The 20,098-nt window shown below is 42.1% G+C and overlaps 1 protein-coding gene across 1 annotated transcript in view; it reads left to right on the plus strand.

The window, feature by feature from the left end:
- The window catches only part of PAXIP1 (PAX interacting protein 1), a gene marked incomplete at its 3' end in the record, with an annotated part of 68,941 nt that extends 51,547 nt beyond the window's left edge, over nt 1–17,394 (plus strand). The window contains exons 14-20 of the mRNA XM_082258900.1: nt 2,241–2,302; nt 12,071–12,173; nt 12,351–12,519; nt 14,116–14,216; nt 15,980–16,114; nt 17,151–17,226; nt 17,312–17,394. Of these exons, the coding sequence (XP_082115026.1) occupies nt 2,241–2,302; nt 12,071–12,173; nt 12,351–12,519; nt 14,116–14,216; nt 15,980–16,114; nt 17,151–17,226; nt 17,312–17,394 (729 nt within the window). The remainder of the gene's footprint in view (nt 1–2,240; nt 2,303–12,070; nt 12,174–12,350; nt 12,520–14,115; nt 14,217–15,979; nt 16,115–17,150; nt 17,227–17,311) is intronic.
- Nucleotides 17,395–20,098: the final 2,704 nt, after the last annotated feature.

A 20,098-nucleotide genomic window follows, 5' to 3' on the forward strand; every position in this document is an offset into this window, starting at 1 on the left:
GCTTCACTTCCCTGACAGGCATGTATCTCCGCTGACAAGGAGCTTCACTTCCTTGTCAGCGGAGAAACATGCCTGTCAGGGAAGTGAAGCTCTCACATAGTTACAGCTAATAGCGGCCGCTCCGCCCGCCCCCCCGCCCGGTGTCAGCTCAGTTCTGTTCTCATTCACACATAGACGTGCTGAGCTGACAGTGAAGGATCACATTAGTTCTATCTATAGCGGCCGCTCGCCCCGCCCCCCGCCTGGTATGTCCATTCATAATGCACAGATCGTAGTAGGGACGTCATTGAGAGGTGGTGCCGCCGGCCAGAGGCGGGACTTTTGAATGCAGGACACCCGAGGAGGGGGACGCTGAGGCAGTGGGGGTGGGGGGAGGGGGGGTTGCTGAGGCAGCTTACCAATGGTATTTGTGTTATGAAGCATGAGGGGTTAATGTATTGTCACTGCAGGTCACTCATCTATTAGTGACCGACCAGTGGCAGGTAATTAACCCTTTTTTGCTGCATTAGTGCAACCAGTATCAGTGTTAATTAACACTGGTTGCACTAATGCAGCACAAAGGGGTTAATTACCTGCCACTGGTCGGTCACTAATAGATGAGTGACCTGCAGTGACAATACATTAACCCCTCATGCTTCATAATACAAATACCATTGGTAATTAAATTAACCTATTGCCAACCCATCACAGTACATATACTGTGACAGGGTGGCAGCGACAGGTGTACGTCGCTGCCTGTTTTTGGTGTATGCCCCTCTTCTATCCATTTCAAATTTTTTTTGGGGGGAAAAGTAATTTTCGGTTTTCGGCCAAGGGCATCCTGCATTTTCGGTTTCGGCCCAAAATTTTCATTTCGGTGCATCCCTAGTTTTATAGCGCAAAAAAAATAAAAATCGCACAGGTGATCAAATACCACCAAAAGAAAGCTCTGTTTGTGGGGAAAAAAGGACGTTAATTTTGTTTGGGTACGGCGTCGCATGACCGCGCAATTGTCCGTTAAAGTCACGTAGTGCCGAATTGCAAAATAGGGCCTGGTCTTTGAGCAGCCAAATCTTCCTGGGTTTAAGTGGTTAAATGAGGACATCTTGTTACCCTCTTTGTGTCCTAAGCCAAAACATCCTAAGGAGTTTGCACTGCATACTCTGGATGTGGTTCGCGCAATCAGGTTGTACTTGGCAGTTACTGAGTCTTTTCTAAACTTGTATTCGCTCTTTGTTCTCACGGACGGTCCAAAGAAAGGGCTGCCTGCGTCTGCTGCGACTTATTTCCTGATGGAGCAGACAGTTGTACGGGCTTATTCAATTAAGGGTCAGGTTTCACCTTTCCCTGTTAAGGCGCATGCTACTCGGGCGCTTAGTGCTCCTGGGCTTTTTGCCATACAGGCATCTATGCTTCAGGTTTGCAAGGTTGCTACCTGGTCGTCTGTTCACACCTTTACCAAATTTTAGGTGGATGTGCTGGCATCTGTGGATGCCTCTTGGCCGCAAAGTTTTGCAAGCTGCTGTTTGGAGGGCTTTTTGACCTTACTTCAGGGTGTTTACTGTTTGTTTCAGATGGGCCTCATCTTGTTGTTCTGATGAGCCCTATGTTGCCTGGTTGGCTATGTTTGGCCTTGTGAACTTGTTTTTTTTCTGCTGTTCCCACCCGTCATTTTATGGCACTGCTTTGGAACATCCCTACTGATATGCATCAGTAACTGCATTAGTCAACGAACGATAAAGAGAACTGAATTTTTGACTTACCGTAAAATCCTTGTCTCTTAAGTTCATTGACAGACGTAGTACCCGCCCCTCTATTCTGAGTTGGGTTGGTATTACTTTTCTGACACTGCTTTGATACAAAACTGACATCCTATGCAGTAAGAGAGAGGGTTTAACCTCTGGGACTGCCCATAGGCGTAGCCAGAACTTTTTTTTCTGTCTAGTGCCCTCCTGTAGGGGGCAGTATAACCCTACTGATATGCATCAGGAACTGTGTCCGTCAATGAACTTAAGAGAAAAGGATTTTACGGTAAGCCAAAAATCCAAGATCTTTGTGAGCATGTCGCTCGTGGACGGTCTTATTTTGTTATGAGCCTATCCAGCTCATGTTGTCTGAACCAACATGCAAATGTTTAATTTTATTTATGTTATTACAATTTAAGTATGTTTTGGGACTCTGAAGCAGCTTGGATAATATGAAGCTTTATTTTGACTCTGTTTTTCTTGTTGTAATGTTCTTTTCTATTCACTCGTTTTTAGAGTATAAGAGTTCCTCTCAAACCCAAGCAAAATGAACCAGCTGTTCAGCCAAAGCGACCAAGGTAAAAAAATTATTTGTGGATGGTGATATTGGATAAGTTCTAATATTTAATATTGTGTACATTTTGTCAGGCTTAGACAACCCCTTCCCACTTGCACCAGCATCCTTTTTAAACACTTCAGAATGCTGGGGGAGGGGGCGGTTGGGGCTAAGTGTACTGTGAGCTTGCTCTCTGCTCATGAACATCAGCCAACCAGCAGCGCGTATGTGCACTGCGTAGGAACTGCCCACCGTTTTGTCTACACACCTATTGTATTGACCAGTTGTAAAGGAGTTAATGCATATTAAGAACTTACTGGGCTGTCCAGCTTTACGGTTAAGCTTTCATATATTCTCTGCATAGGATTATATTCAGAAAATATTTGCATTGCCTCAGACTACAAAGATGGGGCTTTCGTCCTAGATTTATATCCTCCGTTTGGTCTGTGACAGATGAGACATCAGACGTGCTGATAATTCTTGTTAGGCTAGGAAGAAGAGGAGAGCAGCCATTACATAGCTAAACAAATCTGAGAATCTGGAGCTGCACTGAGAAATTCACCTGCAACAGTCAACATGCAGTGTAGGGAGAGTTGAACTCTTTGTTACTGCATTTGTCCCTGCTAAGCTCTTCAAGCCAGAGAGAAGCACTGTCAGTTGTCGGTGGGTGGGCGCTGTCAGCCATGAGATTTTGGCTTCTATAATACATAGAAAGATGGGACAAAGTGCTTTATGTGCTTTGTATCCTAGAGGACCAGGGCAACAAAAAGTAAAGTGAGATGAATACATTAAAGGCTAACTTCATGTTTCTGAGCATGTTTTGTGTTTAAACCTGTATTTTGAGTGTAAAATGAAGCATGGTCAGAGTCTACAACCCATACCCCCCCCATACAAATTGCCACCCCCTCTTACAGGGGTCGGTGGGGTGCTTAGCTCTGCCAGCTCCTGCCAAATTTCCAAATTTCCAAATTTTATATTGATACGGCCACATTAATTATTCCACAGTGGCAGAGGGACTTGTAGCTCTCAATAGTGCAGTGCGGTGACGTCACTGCACTTGTGGTCCATTGATACCTCCTCTGCAGAGATTCTTAGGAAGCCAGAACATTGCACCCACAATTTGCTGGTCATGGTTGCAGTGCTTTGCTACTATACAAAAAATATTTTTTTTTCTTTTGAATACAGATGCATTTTCTTTTTCCAAAAGGTCAACTTGCCCTTTAAAGTCACCTGTGGATTATGTGCTGAAATTCAGGAGATGTTAGAAAAACACTACTTTAATGCATACAAATTTGTTTTATTACACAAAGTTAAAATTAACTTTTCCTGCATTTGAAACTTTCAAAAACGTTGGAACTGTAATTAATGACCGCCTTGAGATAATGCTGATTGCAGTGGATATAGAAAGCCTACACACCCTTGTTAAATGTCAGGTTTCCGTGTTGTCAAAAAGTGAGACTAAGATAAGTAATTTCAGAAGTTCTTCTACCTTTAATGTGACCTATAAACTGTACAACTCAATTGAACAACAAAGTGCAATCTTTTAGGTGGAGGGAAGTAAAAATAAAAAAACTAAAATAATATGGTTACATAAGTGTGCACACACTGAAACTAATACTTCAGATGATATATCCATCCAATTGTTTTTTCTGTTTGTATTATATATGTCGATGTTTCAACTCCACTTTAGTTTTTAGTGGATGTTTTTATCCATGTATGATCAATAAAGTTTTGATATTTTTTTATACATATTTTGGTGAAGATCTAAATTTCTATCTGGTACCCATAAAGTCCCATCATTTGGTCTCCAGCCCTCGTCACTCCTCGCTCCGGCGAGAGCTCTGTTTATTCAGAGCTATATTTTTTGTTCTGAAACTAATACTTTGTTGAAGCACCTTTTTGATTTTATTACTGCATGCAGTCTTTTTGGGTATGAGTCTATCAGCATGGCACATCTTGACTTGGCAATATTTGCCCACTATTCCTTGTATAAACACCGCAAACCTGTCAGATTGCAAGGGCATCCCATGTGCACAGCCCTCTACAGATCACCCCACAGATTTTCAATCGGATTCAGGTCTGTGCTCTGGCTGGGCCGTTTCAAAACTTTAATCTTTTTTTGGTGAAGCCTTGTTGATTTGGATGTATGCTTTTGAGTCGTTGCTATGCTCAAAGATGAAGTTCCTCTTCATCTTCCACTTTATAGCAGAAGCCTGAAGGTTTTGTACCAATATTGACTGGTATTTGGAACTGTTCACAATTCCCTCTACCGTAACCAAGGCCCCTGTACCAGCTGAGGAAAAACGGCCCCAAAGCATGATGCTACTACCACCATACTTCACGGTGGGTATGGTGTTCTTTTGGTGATGCGCAGTGTTTTTTGTCCACACAGCCAGTACTTGCCAGAGATTCCTACAGCTCCTTTAATATTGCTGTAGGCCTCTTGGCAGCCTCCCTGAAAGTTTTCTTCTCATCTTTTCATCAATTTTGAGGTGATGTCCAGTTCTTGGTAATGTCACTGTTCATGTTTTCTCCACTTGATGACTGCCTTCACTGTGTTCCATGGTATATCTAATGCCTCGGAACGTCTTACTGACACTTTTTTTTTTTTTTTTTTAATTCGTTTTTATTAGAATTTTGCTTCATATACAGAAGAAACCGCAGTAATCTCATGCATAAACTTTTGAGTATAAAATACAGAGATTGTAAATTCTCCTCCAGTAGGTATTATCAAGGAGTAGGTATAGAACCTCAGTAGCATTCGACTGATCATACGTTAAGATAATCAACTTAAGTCATCAAGTCAGGAAAACACATAGAATTAAAATTGGGATTTGAATGCAATTGCAATAGCTACTGCATAAAGAGGTACAAAAAAACAACAAATAACCATAACACGTATATTGGACGTTAAGGCTGCATTCACATGTCAGCGTTTGGATCGCGGGCAGAACCGCCGCGGTTCCGCCGGCAATCCGGAGATTATTGCAAATCGCGGGACGCCTAGCGTTGCCCGTTGATTTGCAATAGTCCCCCAAACGCCGAGCGATGTTGCCGCGATTTCCGCCTGCCGAATCGCGGCAACATCGCGCAAACAAAATCGCGGGACGCAATACGCTCCAAAGAATGTCCCATGTTCATGTCATGGGACATGAACATGAAAAATCAAAAGTCCCAATTTTAAAGGCTTAAATGCAAGTTATTGGCCCAAAAAAGTGTTTGGGGACCTGGGTACTGCCCTGGGGGACATGAATCAATGCAAACATTTTTTATAAAAACAATTGTTTTTACAGGAGCAGTGATTTTTAATAATGCCTAAAGTGAAACAATAAAAATGAAAAATTCCTTTAAATTTCGTGCCTGGAGGGCCCCCTTAATGTGACTGTAAAATAGTGCATCTGTGTGATGTTTGTAGCCTGCTGCAGCAATACTGACATTTCTAAAGGAAAAAATGTCATTTAAACTTTCTTGCGGCTTTAATGTATTGTCGGCTCCTGGCAATACAGGTAAAAAAATGAAATAAACGGCATGGGGTCCCCCTATTCCAGGGTCTGGTATGGATTTTAATGGGAACGGCAAAAAAAACAAACCCCCTAAAATCCACGCCAGACCCTTATCCGAGCACACAGAATACCCTGGAATCTCTACTTTCCAAAAAGGGGTCATTTTGGGGGTATTTGTACTGTCCTGACATTTCAGGGCCTCAAGAAATGAGATAGGCCGTCGTTACATCAGGTGTATTAGGTGTTATCCATTTTCAATGATTGGCACCATAGCTTGTAGACTCTATAACTTTCACACAGACTAAATAATAACCACTAATTTGGATTATTTTTACCAAAGATATGTAGAAGTATACATTTTGGCCCAAATTTATGAAAAAAAATTACTTATTTGCTAAATTTTATAATGGAAACTAAAACCAAATGTGTTTTTTTTTTTGTTTTTTTTTCAAAATTTTCGCTCTTTTTTTTCACTTGTATCGTAAAAAAGAAAAAACCCAGTGCTAATTAAATACTACTAAAAGAAAGCTCTATTTGTGTGAAAAAAATGATAAAAAATATGATTGGTTACAGCGTTATATGACTGAGTAATTATTCAAAGTGTGAGAGCGCCCAAATGTGAAAATTGGTCTGGGCAGGAAGGGGGTGTAACTGCTCTGTATGGAAGTGGTTAAAGACCGGTAGTAGATGAGGTAACCGAATGGGCGTATAAGATTGATAGTACTCAGATGAAAACCCATCAGTTCCTGGTGATTTGCGTGGTAAATTCTTAATAATAGTTTCTATTTCAGATAGAGTTTAGGGGGCATTAATAGATACCAAGTCTTTGTTGGAGAGTGGGTAGAGAAATTGATTCCAGGAAATCATGTGTAAATCATGTGAATGTAAATTGTATAATGAGCTAGAATACTCACTAAAAGTATTTGCGATATCTTTGGGGTTTAATACTTTTTTGTCCTGCAGTGGGATTGAGGTACGGGATCTTCTGTTTATAGAGACTTTTTCTTTGGTCTTGGCAGCTAGTAAATTTGCTGGCTTTATTGCCATAGCGATATGAATTGATTTTTAATTTTCTAAGGGCCTTGTCATGTTGAGAAAGCAATAGAGATCGGAGGTCATGTCTGGCTTGAAATAGTTGCTCCCGAAGGGACTGGGTGGTTGAGTTTGTTGGCGGATTCTAGTTTTATGTATAGTATGAAGTAGGTCATTAAGCTGCTGTGCTCTTTGCCTTTTGATCTTGGAGCTCATCTGTATGAGTAAACCTCTGGTTTATACTGGTGTGTTCCAGTGTAAAGGGGTCTGCGACTGAAGGGGCATTAATTGTGAAAAAATTCTCTTGAGGGTGGAAGAGATCTTAGATCTGTGTTCAGGCTGAGAAAACAAGAATATATCGTTTCGCCACCTATTTGCCCTTGTTTGGGCACAAGAACCCCCCCCCCAACGATGGATATTGGTGCGTGGTCAGACCACACTATATTGTGTATTTCTGATTTACTGACATTTTGAAAGAGAAATTTATCGTCTAAGAAAAAATCTATTCTAGAGTAGCTGTGGTGTACATGCGAGAAGAAAGTGAAGTCCTTTTCGGATGAATGTTGACATTAAACATGTTGCTTGTGTTCAGAAAGATAGCTCTGTAGTGGCGGTTCGAGGATGAGGTGGATCTGTCCATGTCCCTATTGGGGATAATATTAGTCTCCACAAAGAATAAGTGTGGCTATGTCTGAGGGAAGATTTTTTTCCAGATCTTTTTTAGAGATGCAAGTTGTTTAACGTTGGAGGTAGACCTTAACCACTTAAGCCCCGGAGGATTTGGCTGCTAAACGACCAGGGGGTATTTTGCGATTCGGCACTGCGTGACTTTAACGGACAATTGCGCGGTCGTGCGACGCTGTACCTAAACGAATTTGGCGTCCTTTTTTTCCCACAAACAGAGCTTTCTTTTGGCGGTATTTGATCACCTGTGCGATTTTTTGATCACGCGCTATAAACAAAAAAAGAGCGTCAATTTTGCAAAAATAGCAATATTTTTCCCTTTTTTTTATATGAAATTCCCCCCAAAAAAAATGTAAAAATCAAAATTTTTTAACATTTTCGGCCAATTTGTTTTCTGCTACCTATGTTTGGTAAAAAAAAAATCGCAAAAAGCGTATTTTGATTGGTTTGCGCAAAAGTTATTGCGTTTACTGACTAAGGGAAAGATTTTTGTCATTTTTGTTGTTTTTTTTTAACGCGTAATGGCGGCGATCTGCGATTTTTTTTTTTGCGGTACTGCGACATTGCGGCGGACAGATCGGACCCTTGACTGACATTTTTGACACTTTTGGGGTTACCAGTGACATTTCTACAGTAATCAGTGCTATACATATGCACTGTTACTGTAAAAATACACTGGTAGTGAAGGGGTTAACTTTATTTTGAGAGGGAGGGGCTGTGTGTGTCCCTAGGGGCGTGATTCTTACTGTGATTGGCTGTGGCTTCAGCTGTATGCAGAGTGATCAACGGATCTACATAGTAGATCCATATGATCAGCTCTCATACAGAGGGGAGAATGACAGGCAGCTTGTTTACACAAGCTGCCTGCCTTTCTCCCTCTCCCCCGCCGATCGCAGAGTGGCCGGCGGACATCGAGTCCGCCGGTCACACGCGCGGGGGGGTCCGTGACCACGCGGGAGCGGGAGCGCGCCTCCGGCGGCGCGCGCTTGCTCCCTAGACCCTCACAAGCTAGTGACGTAGCATGTAACAATTGTTGATATGAACAGACTAAGATAATATATCTCACAAAGGCGTCCTGTTTCTACAGCTACTTGTTTAAATAAAACTGCATTTATAACAACAATATCCACCCCTCCTCCCTTCTTTTTTGGGCCATTAGAAAAGTATATGTGTGGGAATCGATGGATGTTGAAATGTTGGTGGTTTTGAAGAGGAAAAGTAAGTCTCTTGGAGACACATGACCTCACATTGTGGCTGACATGTCTCCTTCCAGGCCATGTGCCTATTGGCTGGGCTACTGAGTCGTTTGAAGTTCAAGAATGATATTTTGAATTGCATGTTGACAGCTGATGTGTGGAGTGCTGAAGAGTGTGAGGTATTGATTTATCACAAGTAGGTCTAGAGGAAAAATAGTCACTCTACCTGTGTTGGTAGACCAGGTATGGGTGTCCAAGGCAGATTCAGAGAGTTGTGAACGTGCAACAGTGAACAATGTCCTAGAGCTTAAAGGTGTACGAGTCCTGATGAAGTAAACAGACTTAAAAAAGAAGAGGTTAATTATCTCCTACACGGTAACAGTACAGTGCAGGGGTAACAACAGGTAAAAAATTGACGATTCTTAACGAATCTGAGCAGAGTTAACTGCGTTCTAGCTGGGGTCAAAGAACCAAATACGCTCATAAGATCCGCAGGCCAGACAGAGCTGGTTTAAGTGATAGAAGTAAAAGGAGCACAAGGTTAACCCACCTCTCCATCAGATTCATTCCAAGCTTCACTGGGAGGTTTAGGCATGTTGCGTTGGTCATGTCCAGGTGGATCAAGTATGCCCCAGTTCCTCAGGAGTTGCAAGCCGCCTTCTAGAGATAAGCTTGCAAATGTATTGTCATCTTTGGTGATTAGCAGCCTGGCTGAATATACCCACCTAAAGGAAATGTGATGGTTATGCAGAGGCTTAGTTATTGCTAACTTCCTGTGCTGCTGCATTGTGAAGGCTGAGAGGTCAGCAAAAAATGACAAATTTTGCAGTTCCTGTGGGAGCTTGTCCCGTGCTCTACACTATTATCACACCAAAGAAAAGTTGTTGAAAGCAGCTAACCTTGCAATTGTATCTCTGGGTAAATGGGCTGGGGGAGAGAAGTTTGGGCAATCTGTGGATACGATCAATCACTAGATCTTCTAGAGGAGCCTCCGGAATAATCTTGTAAAATATTGGTGAGGTAGGCTTTCAATTCCTGAGGTTTAACATTTTATGGAATTCCTTTTATTTTGAAGTTATGATCCGGAAGTTTTGCAGCCACTGTAAATCATCTTCTCTGTCATTATGTGCATCCACCAACTCATTAAATGTGGAGGCAAATTCTCCCATCTTTTTTTACACCTGTGATACTGTTATTCACATCATGCAGCTCTGCCTTAAGCTGTTGTGTGAGAGAAATGATGTCAGAGTGTAAAGTGCTGCGTAAAGAGACTAACATGACCTTCAATGTTGTATCAATCACTGGTTTGTTAGAAGTTGGAAAGTCAGTTCTATTGCAGCTTCCTGGTGTCCTCTAATGAGGAATCTAAAACGCTCACCTCATGTGCTGTGGCAGCGGAATCCTGTAGCTTCTGTTTGGCTTTCACAGGGCTGGATGAGGAGGATAAGGCTTGTGGAAAGGATCGGTTTTTATAGTTTGATCTGGTGCTTCCTTGATGTGGATACTTGTGTGCGGAGCCCTGCAGATACGAGCTACCATGTGAGGAGCCAGGGGAAGTGCCGGCGCCATCTTGATTGCTGCAATGTCACGGCTGAGGGAAAAAAAAATCTGTCATATTTCCTGGCTGACTGCAGTCTTTTCTCTTCCCCATAGCCATCCCAGGTGTTGCCCAATTTTGAGGGGGTGTCAGTGCGGTGAAAAACAAGGCTCAGTAGAGGTGACATTTGCTCTGGCGGGCCCCTGCAGATCAGAGCTGTTCTGAAAGACCTACTAGAACAGCTGAACTTTATTTGGGGTTATCAGAGGCACTTTAAATGATGGTAGGCGTGTACTGTACTGACTCCTATTTAACATGAGTTTGAATATGATTGCTTAATTCTGAACACAACTGTATCCCCAGTTATAAGAGGGTGTGCAAACTTATGCAGCCACATTATTTTAGTTTTTTTTTTTTTTACTCCCCCATCCAGTTCAACCTATGGTGTGTGTGTGTGTGTTTGTTTGCTGTTAACCATACATTGTATACCCCTGTATGTTGTGGTCTTTAGGGTGCCCATCTAATAGTTTTTTAAACTATCAATGCTCCCTGCTGATACGACTGTTTGCGGGAAGAGAATACCACAATCTTACTGCTCTGACAGTAAAGAACCCCCTACGTACTTTAAGGTTAAACCACCTTTCCTCTAGTTTTAGTGAGTGGCCACGTGTCTTATTGTATTTCCTTTCTCTGAATAGTTTCTTCCTTATGCTAGGGTCGCCAGTACAGTATTTGTACATTTATATCATATCCCCTCTCAAGCATCTCTTCTCCAGAGAGAATAAGTTCAGTGCTTGTAGTCTTTCCTCATAGCTGATGTCCTCCATTCCCCTAATTATTTTTGTTGCCCTTCTCTGGATTCTTTCCAGTTCCAGCACATCCTTCCTGAGGACCGGTGCCCAGAACTGGACAGCATACTCCAGATGTGGCCGGACCAGAGTCTTGTAGAGTGGGAGAATAATCTCTTTATTTCTGGAGTGAATCCCCTTTTTTATGCATCCCAGTATTCTGTTGGCTTTGCTTGCAGCGGCTTGGCATTGCATGCCACTGCCAAGCCTGTTGTCTACCAGTATCCCTAGGACCCTTTCCATCCTAGACTCACCCAGAGGTCCCCCCCCCCCCCAGTGAGTAGCTTGCTTTCTGGTTTCTGGCACCCAAGTGCATTACCTTACATTTTTCAACATTAAATCTTATCTGCCATGTAGTTGCCCATCCCATTATTTTGTTCAGGTCCGCTTGTAAGGTTTCCACATCCTGCATAGAAGATATTGGCATGCTTAGTTTAGTATCATCCCCAAATACTGAGATTGTACTAGATATCCCCTCCTCTAGATCATTTATGAATAAATTAAACAGGATTGGCCCCAAGTTCTTGAATGATTCATCAGAAACCTGACATTTTAACAGGGATGTGTAGACTTTTGTTTAATATCTATTGTACATGGATGCCAATGTTTTTTTATACTTTTAGTTGCAGACCCAGAACAATTATGTTGCATGAGAAGTCCTCATTTGGATGCTTTTATCCAGCCAGTGGCTCAAATTATTGAGGTTATTTGTTCAGTAACATTCAGGCAACTTGAATTTTTAGTAACAGTAAGCTGAGGCAGCCTATATATTCCTTCAGTATAAAACCATTGTGGACCTAAAATGCCGCCTCTTTGTTTTCCTCCCTAATTTTGATTACTGGACCTTGACTTTACGGCTTCCCAGCTTCCACCCTCCTTACCCCCATGCAAAAGTACCTGTACTAAACATTACTTAAACATCGCAGTAATAGAGTTGAATACAGTCTTTTACTTCTGTTCGATGTCTCAGTACTTAATGGTCTTTTTCAGAATTGAAGATCTTCCACCTCCAACTAAGAAATTATCCCCAGACTTGACTCCTCATGTACTGTTTACAGGGTTTGATCCCACCCAACTTCAGCAGTATGTTAAGGTAAGGACCTTTTCCCAAACGTGAGCACTAAAGTAACTGCTGCTTTCTCGATAAACATTTTATAAAATGCTAGCAGCATCAACCTTGTTAAAAAATAGGTTTGACATTTAGTATGTTTACATTTATTTTACTTTAAATGTTTAATGTTGGACTTTGAAAAAAAACTTTTGTTTTCAGAAACTATATATACTTGGAGGAGAAGTGGTAGACTCTGCACAAAAATGCACTCATTTAATTGCTAGTAAAGTTACAAGAACTGTCAAATTCCTCACTGCGATTTCCGTAGCAAAGCACATTGTGACTCCAGAGTGGCTGGATGAAAGCTTCAAGTGCCAAAAATTTGTTGGTAAGGAATAATCTTATAATGGATAAATTGGTGAATTTTTCTGTGTGTGCGCTCCATTAGGCAGTTTCCCTTTCATATCTGGTTTGGCCAACCAGATGAATCAAACCATGTATGTCTTGTGTGTATAGGAAAGTGTTTTAAGTGAGAATAGTGCTTTTAGCTGTGATACTAATGAATAATGACCTATGGCTGCTATGTATTACTACACTTCATTTACAGTACCCTTTTCCGGTTATTGTAATGTTAACCCATTCATGTTTCAATTGAATACAGCATGATTAATTGTGAGAATGACAAAGATGATAAAACCTGGGATGAAGCACAAATGAGTCCTGTGTAGCGCCATGGTAAATGGTGGTCATGGCTAATTTTCACCTAACTGAGGGAATGACTTAAAGGGGAATGATTAAACCTAACCTTAGTCTACCCCCTGTACACACTACACACCTATGCCACAGTCTTCCTTCCCACAAAATACTCTTAACCACTCTGGTACAAGTGACTGTCTCACATACTTGCATAAACCTCAGGACAAAGGGTTGTTGTAATTTAAAAAAATTCAATTTCTTTTCTGCAAACCAAAAGATATTACTTCTTGTGATTGATCCTACCTTAAAGAAAAATGTCATTAAAACCAGCAAAGGTTGAGACAATGAACACTGGTCAAAAATATCTTAAATAAGAGTATAGAGTTCAGAGGTCAAGAGTAAGTAACAAAAACACTGCATATAGTGTTCAAAAGTCAGGATGAGAGGGAAAGGTGGGGGCAAAGTGGGGGAGAGGAGGAGGGGGTGTTTGGTGTACAAAATGCCCACTCACCAGATATGGCCTTCCAGGTTGCTCTCCCCAAGGCTCAGGCAGTGCTGCAGCAAGCAATTGGGATTCAGAGCTGCTGCATGCCCTTTGTTCATATCTTCCGCCTGCACATGTTCACACAACACCTTTCACATTCAGTGTTGTCATGCATTGCACATGATGGGGGTGGAGTGTGGGGCTCTGGCAGACATAGCAGGAATAGGGCTGGGGGGCAGAGCAGATCCAGTCTCCATCCTGTTTATGCAGGACCTGTGTTGGGCAAAAAAGCGTCAGACAGGCTGAAGCCCTATTTTCAGGGACAGCTTCTCCCATCCACAGACTTTTACGAATGGGAGAAATCTGGTTTTGCTTTAACTTTTTACAAACTGTCACTGAAAATATAGACCATTAGCAACCCTGCTACTATGCACAGAAAATATGGTCCACATTATATAAAGGAAACGTTTTACTATGATTTGTTTTCTGAAGAATTCAACAGTGACACCCCTTTTACAAAATTCACCTTTTATCATAGGATTGTGAGTGTGCTTTTCATTTTAAATGATAGGTGAAGGTTTGCACAAATTTCAAACTTTGTATTTGTATTAGCAGAGTACATTAGAAATAAGGGCAGAATTTGTATACAGAGGCAGTATTCTACTACAGTCACATTTTACATTGTATTTTATAGAACATTATCGTTTTTAAAATATTGCTGTAGATGTTCATTTCGCTTACAACCACAATAAAGGCTTTCCTTTTTAACGTGATTTTTTTTTTTTTTTCTTCTCTCTTATTTAGAGGAACAGAACTACATACTTCGGGATGCTGAAGCTGAGGTGTTGTTTTGCTTTAGCTTAGAAGAATCCTTAAAAAGAGCCCGGGTGACTCCACTTTTTAAGGTAAGTGCACTTCCAGTTTGAAAGTTTGTGACCACTGTTTTCAAAATTTTACCAACTGTGAAGGCTTTCTTTTATCCAGGCTTTGGTATCCTACTAATAGTAGGAACACTCAATTGGCCTTGTTCACCAATGTTGAAGACACTCATTAGAGTGGAAGAAGCAACTTGAATGAGTAAAGAATCTAAATGAGTATCTTCATTATTATAAAACTGTTCTAGTTGAATGTGACAAACTACTGGCAGCATTGTACTGTTTTTGACTGTAGTTTGCAGGAGGAAAAGCCTGGTGTGTCAATCATAGTGTGTCTCCAACTGGTCCAGTTTGCTTTCCATTAACCACTTAACGCAAACTGACGTAGGCCTACGTCAGCTGACTTTAAGCGGTTAGTACCGTTTTTTAGAGCCGGCGGTCGGCTTTCTGGCGGTAACGACCGATGCGGCTTGGGAGCAGCTCGATCGCTACCCCGGCGAGCGAGAGGGGACATCCGTCCCCCCCCTCCCGCCGCCTTCCGTGGCTCTGCCCGGGTCTCCCTTCCCACCGGGAGACCCCGAGCAACCAGCCGGCCCGTCCGCCAACTGGATGGAGTCCTGATCGAAGCCGGATGCGGCTTCGATCGGGTCTCCGATGACGTAACCCGGAGGCGGTGTCCAGAACTTCAAATCCGGGTTACTTGGCTGCTAAAGGTGGCAGTTTCAAAAATGCAGTTTTCGGAGTTTTGACTACATGGAAGTGTAGTAAAGGGGCCTTGATCCCTCCATAAAGAGTACCTGTCACTGCATATTACTATCACAAGGGATGTTTACATTGCTTGTGACAGCAATAAAAGTGATCAGATTTTTTTATTTTTTTAAAAAAACCTGTGTTAAAATGAGAAAAATAAATAAAAAAAATAGGAAAAAAAAATTGTAGCCGCCCCCGTCGCTGTGAGCTCACGCACGAATAAAACGTAAACTGAAGTTGCACCGCAAATGAAATCGCTGTTCAAACCACACATGTGAGATATCGCCGTGATCGCCAGAGCGTGAGCTACACTCTAACTCTAAACTGGTAACCGTTAAATTTTGAAGTGCCGCCTATGGAGATTTTTATTGACCGTAGTTTGTCGCCATTCCGTGGGTATGCGCAATTTTAAACCGTAACATGTTGGGTATCTTTTTACTCGGCATGACATCATCTTTCACAATATACAAATGGGCTAACTTTACTGTTTTTAGTTTTTTTAAATGCGGCGAAATGTGATTTTGCGTAATTTTTCCAAAAAAATGGCGTTTGAAAGACCGCTGCGCAAATACCGCGTGACAAAAAATTTTGCAATGACTATTTTATTCTCCAGAGTCTTTGCTAAAAAAAATATAATGTTTGGGGGTTTTCTAGCAAAAAATACTGATTTTAAGTAAGTGTCAAAAATAGGTCCAGTCTTAAAGTGGTTAATAAAAGCTTTTTAGGACCTGTTTAGCAGAGTGAACAGTTTGCTTCCAGATTTCTCAAAACCTCCACTCTACTTATAACCTGCTGTTTTTAGCAGTGCAGATCGTAACGGGTGAAATCTGCTTTACATTGCTTAGTATAAAGAGTAGGCACAGTAATACAGACTGATTTTACTCTTGTGGGTTTAGTAACACTTTAAGGTAACTTTTCGGTGCTTACTTTGTGGCTTTAGTCTCGCTGTACAAGTGTTCTCCTTACTAAACGTTCAGTGTGTTAAAATCATATTATTTGACAGTAATTCGATGTACTTTACTTTTTTTTTTTCTCCCCCCCAGGGAAAGTATTTTTACATTACTCCAGGTATCTGTCCCAGTTTGTCAACAATGAAATCTATTGTTGAGTGTGCAGGTGGCAAGATCTTAACAAAACCACCCTCTTTTCGGAAAATTATGGAGCACAAACAAAATAAAGTAAGTGATATTCACGTTTTTCAGAGCCCCTGTCCCTAAGAATATCTTCTAGTAAGAACTTCCATCTGAATTGAGAGGTGTTTATTGCTATGATTTACTTGAGAAGATTCCTCTTCAGTTTCGTTCCCTAGTAACTGAGTTACAGTGATGGGGAATCTCCCTATTGGTGACAGACTTTCTTTTAGCTTTTTAGAATAGTTAGAAAATGTGAAGTGTCTATTGCGGTCTGTCCCCTTATTTCTTGTTCTTTTTTTCACATTGATAAGAAGGAAGGGGTCATTTCAATTAGGACATGGACAGGTATAAAAAAAAATTGAAAAAATGAAAACCCTTTTGGGCTTTATACAGCTGACACACTTTCATTATATCACAGCCTCATTAATATTTACATTGCTTTAATCCCATAACAATACCCAATAGAATAGATCAGTCATAGAAACACACTGGGCTAGAAGCGATTTTAACCTTTTTAGTATTGATTGTGGGCAAAAACTGGATTAGGGTTCCTTCACACTTGCAAATCGCACCATGTTTGCGATCAGCTGCTAGATCCCCAGTGGGGGTTCCCTGATTATTTGCGAGTAGGCAGCCACATTGAAAGCAATTTTAGGCTGACTGTTCTCACAGCTAATTGCGCCCACTCACATGTAATTGGGCAACAATCGCATGTAAGTGATCAGCCCTGAACGCAGGCAGTCTGTGTCGAAGGCCAACTGATTCCTGCTTTTATTCCTCAATGAACTGATGAGCGCTCTCGTACTCTATTGATACTTCTACTATTCATTACCTGCCTGCCTTTGTCGGAGGTACGGGCAGACAGTGTACTGAGAGTCTGCAAGATCCAGGCATTGCACTCACAGTCTGTTGATTGCATTTTGTGCATGCGTATTTTTATACCTGCAAAAAGATGCACATTATATATTATATTTTTTTTTAAAAAGGTGAACATCTAGGGAAATCTTTAAGAATATGATATATTATCCTTTTCTTTAACGCCTTAATAATATCGTTTCAATAATTTTTTTTTTTTTTATAGAGCTTGGCAGAAATTATCTTGATTTCATGTGAAAATGATCTTCATCTTTGCAGAGAGTATTTTGCTGGTAGTATAGGTAAATATTCTCATTTGGGTAGTTTAGTATGAACATTTTATAAATGATCTTTTGAGCTCTGATGATGATTATTCCTATCTTATAGATGTCCATAATGCGGAATTTGTCCTCACTGGAGTTTTGACACAGACGTTGGATTATGAGTCATATCCTTCTAAAAAAATTTGAAAATGCTCTTAAAGACCATCTGCATAAAAAAAATTAAGCACGATAAACTCGCCTGGTCTGCCATAAGGGACCAGTGATGCAGGTGTGCTGGGTGGCCCAACAATCCCCTCTTTATGTAATCACAGGTGAGATGTCTCTTCCTGTTTCCATAAGGACCCCACCTCCTGTAAACAAAGAGAAGACTCAAGACTGGAGCATCATGTCGCCATGGAATTAGGTGAGTATACTACAGCATTTAGAGTTTATTTTCACCCAGTGTCAACAAGTGGGGGGGGGGGGGCATTATTAAGCTTTAGATCTCAACTGAGCTCTGTATAAATTGGCTAAATACATTCTGCTTGCATCAAAACAAGAGTTGTGCGAAGTCTTATTTTTTGTTCTTCTTTAGAAAGCGGCCCACCGATTGGGTAGAAAAAGCCTGTCCCCTGCCATCATGTTGCAGAGATGGACCCTTGCTCCATGTGTGGAAGCAGTGGTCTTTCTGCAGATGTCTGACACCCCCCTACTTAGAGCCCTCCAATTAGCAAGGAGTGCAATCTTTGCTGATTGTAACACTATACAGGTGCATCTAAAAAAAATAAAATATCATCAAAAAGTTAAACTCGTATGTTCTATTGATTGGTCCATTACACACAGAGTGACCTGTTTCAAGCATTTCCTTATTTTGATGGTTATAGCTTACAGCCAGTGAAAACCCAAAATTCAGTATCTCAGAAAATATTCCTGAATCCTGATCGTCTCAACTATTCACTGCCCCTACAGGAGTAGAACACTAGGCAGAAAGTCTGGCTATGCCTATGGGCAGTCCCAGGGGGATACTCCCTCTGTCTGCTATAGGTACTCAGTTTTTTTCTGTCTAGTCAGGAGTAAGGACCCTAGTGCCTTGCTGGGATCTCTGGTCCTGGCATTTTTTTTCTTTTTAGATAAAAAATTTTTCTCCTGGATTTTTTACTGTGAGATCTGCAGTCCACTGCCAGACTGGGTGATGGGCTGGATAATCTAGATTCAGTGGTGAACCCAATGTGGCCAGCGAGCACATGCAGACCTCAGCTCCGCGCTAGGTCTGCTGTGACATAGGCCTCCTGGACAGGGGCTTGCCTGCGAGTTAAACGCCTCACGAGGTCGCAAATTACTGGGTCTCAGCTTGAGTAGCAGCGTTCCTCCTGGCCTGGCCCAGTGGGGTCAGAATCATCTGATTTACGCCTTCTCACCTCTCAAGCTTCTACCAAGACATCTATGCAGGATCGAGGCAGAAGGGATTTCGGTCATCTTAGTGGCCCTGGACTGGCCTCGCCAGGCTTCGTATGCCGATCTGGTGTAGCTGGTCGCCGACGTTCCTTGGAAGCTTCCTCTCAGGGAGGGTCTGCTGTTTCAAGGACCAATCTTCCATCCTGCTTTAGTCACTTGCTTTGACCCCTTAGCTGTTGAACGCGAGGTGATGATGTATCGAGGATGGAGTCGGTGATTCCAATGCTGCTAAGCTAAGAAATCTACCTCTAGAAAGATCTACAATCGTACGTGGAAGACGTACATTGCATGGTGTGAGTCTCTTGGGGTTCATCCTCGCTCCTTTTTCGGTGGCTTGCCTCTTGACCTTCCTTCAAAGGGTGGTTGAGCAGAAACTGGCCTTGAGTACTATCAAGGGTCAGGTTTCGGTCTTGGAGGTCTACTTTCAACGGCCCTTGGCCTCATACTCCTTGGTGTGTACTTTTCTTCAGGGAGTCAGGCACTTGACCCCTCCAATGCGGTCTCTGTTGCTGCTTTGGGACCTCAATTTGCTGCTCTCAGTCCTCCAAAAGCCTCCTTTTGAGAATCTTTGGGAGATTCCCTTGCTTACGCTGTCCCAGAAGGTGGTCTTTTTGGTCACCTTTTCGCACAGGGTGCCAGAATTGGCGGCGTTACCCTGTCATTCACTTTACTTGGTGGTTCACAGTAATAAGGTGGTTCTTCACCCCTGACTGTCGTTCCTTCCTCAGGTTGTCTATGATATACATTTGAATGAAGACATTGTGCTGCCTTCACTGTGCCCCAGGCCAAAACATTCAAAGGTAATTGCTCTGCATGCCTTGGATGTGATCCAGGCAATTAGGGTGTACCTGGCAGCTACAGAGTCTTTTAGAAAGTCAGACTTACTATTTGTGCTTACGGATGGGCCTCAAAGGGTTGTCCGCTTCCTCTGCGACCATTTACAGATGGATCAAAGAGCCGGTGATTCAGGCATATTCCATCAAGGGTCAAGTTCCTCCTTTTCCCTGTCAAGGCACACTCTACTCGGGTGCTCAGTGCCTCCTGGGCCTTCCCGTCATCAGGTGTCAGTGACGCAGGTTTGCAGGGCGGCCACCTGGTCGTCGGTGCACACTTTCACAAAGTTATATAAAGTGGATGCATCCTTTGGCCGGAAGGTTTTGCAGGCTGCTGTTTAGAGGACCTGGTCCTCTTTGAGGGTGTATTTTTCTTTTTTTTTTTTTCTGGTGGGCTGCAGTTTTGGTCGAGTTCCCGTTTACCTGGTTGGCTATAGTTTAGCCTTGGGAATTTTTTTCGCTGTTCCCACCCCTCATGTTTAACACTGCTTTGGGATGTCCCAATGGTCAAGAAGATCAGGAGCTGTGTCCGTCAATGAACGAAAGAGAGAATGGGATTTTTAACTTACCGTAAAATCCGTTTCTCTGATGTTCATTGATGGACACAGCACCCATCACTCTGT

Source organism: Pelophylax lessonae, assembly GCF_965119305.1.
Source record: "Pelophylax lessonae genome assembly, chromosome: 5".
Classification (NCBI taxonomy): domain Eukaryota; kingdom Metazoa; phylum Chordata; class Amphibia; order Anura; family Ranidae; genus Pelophylax; species Pelophylax lessonae.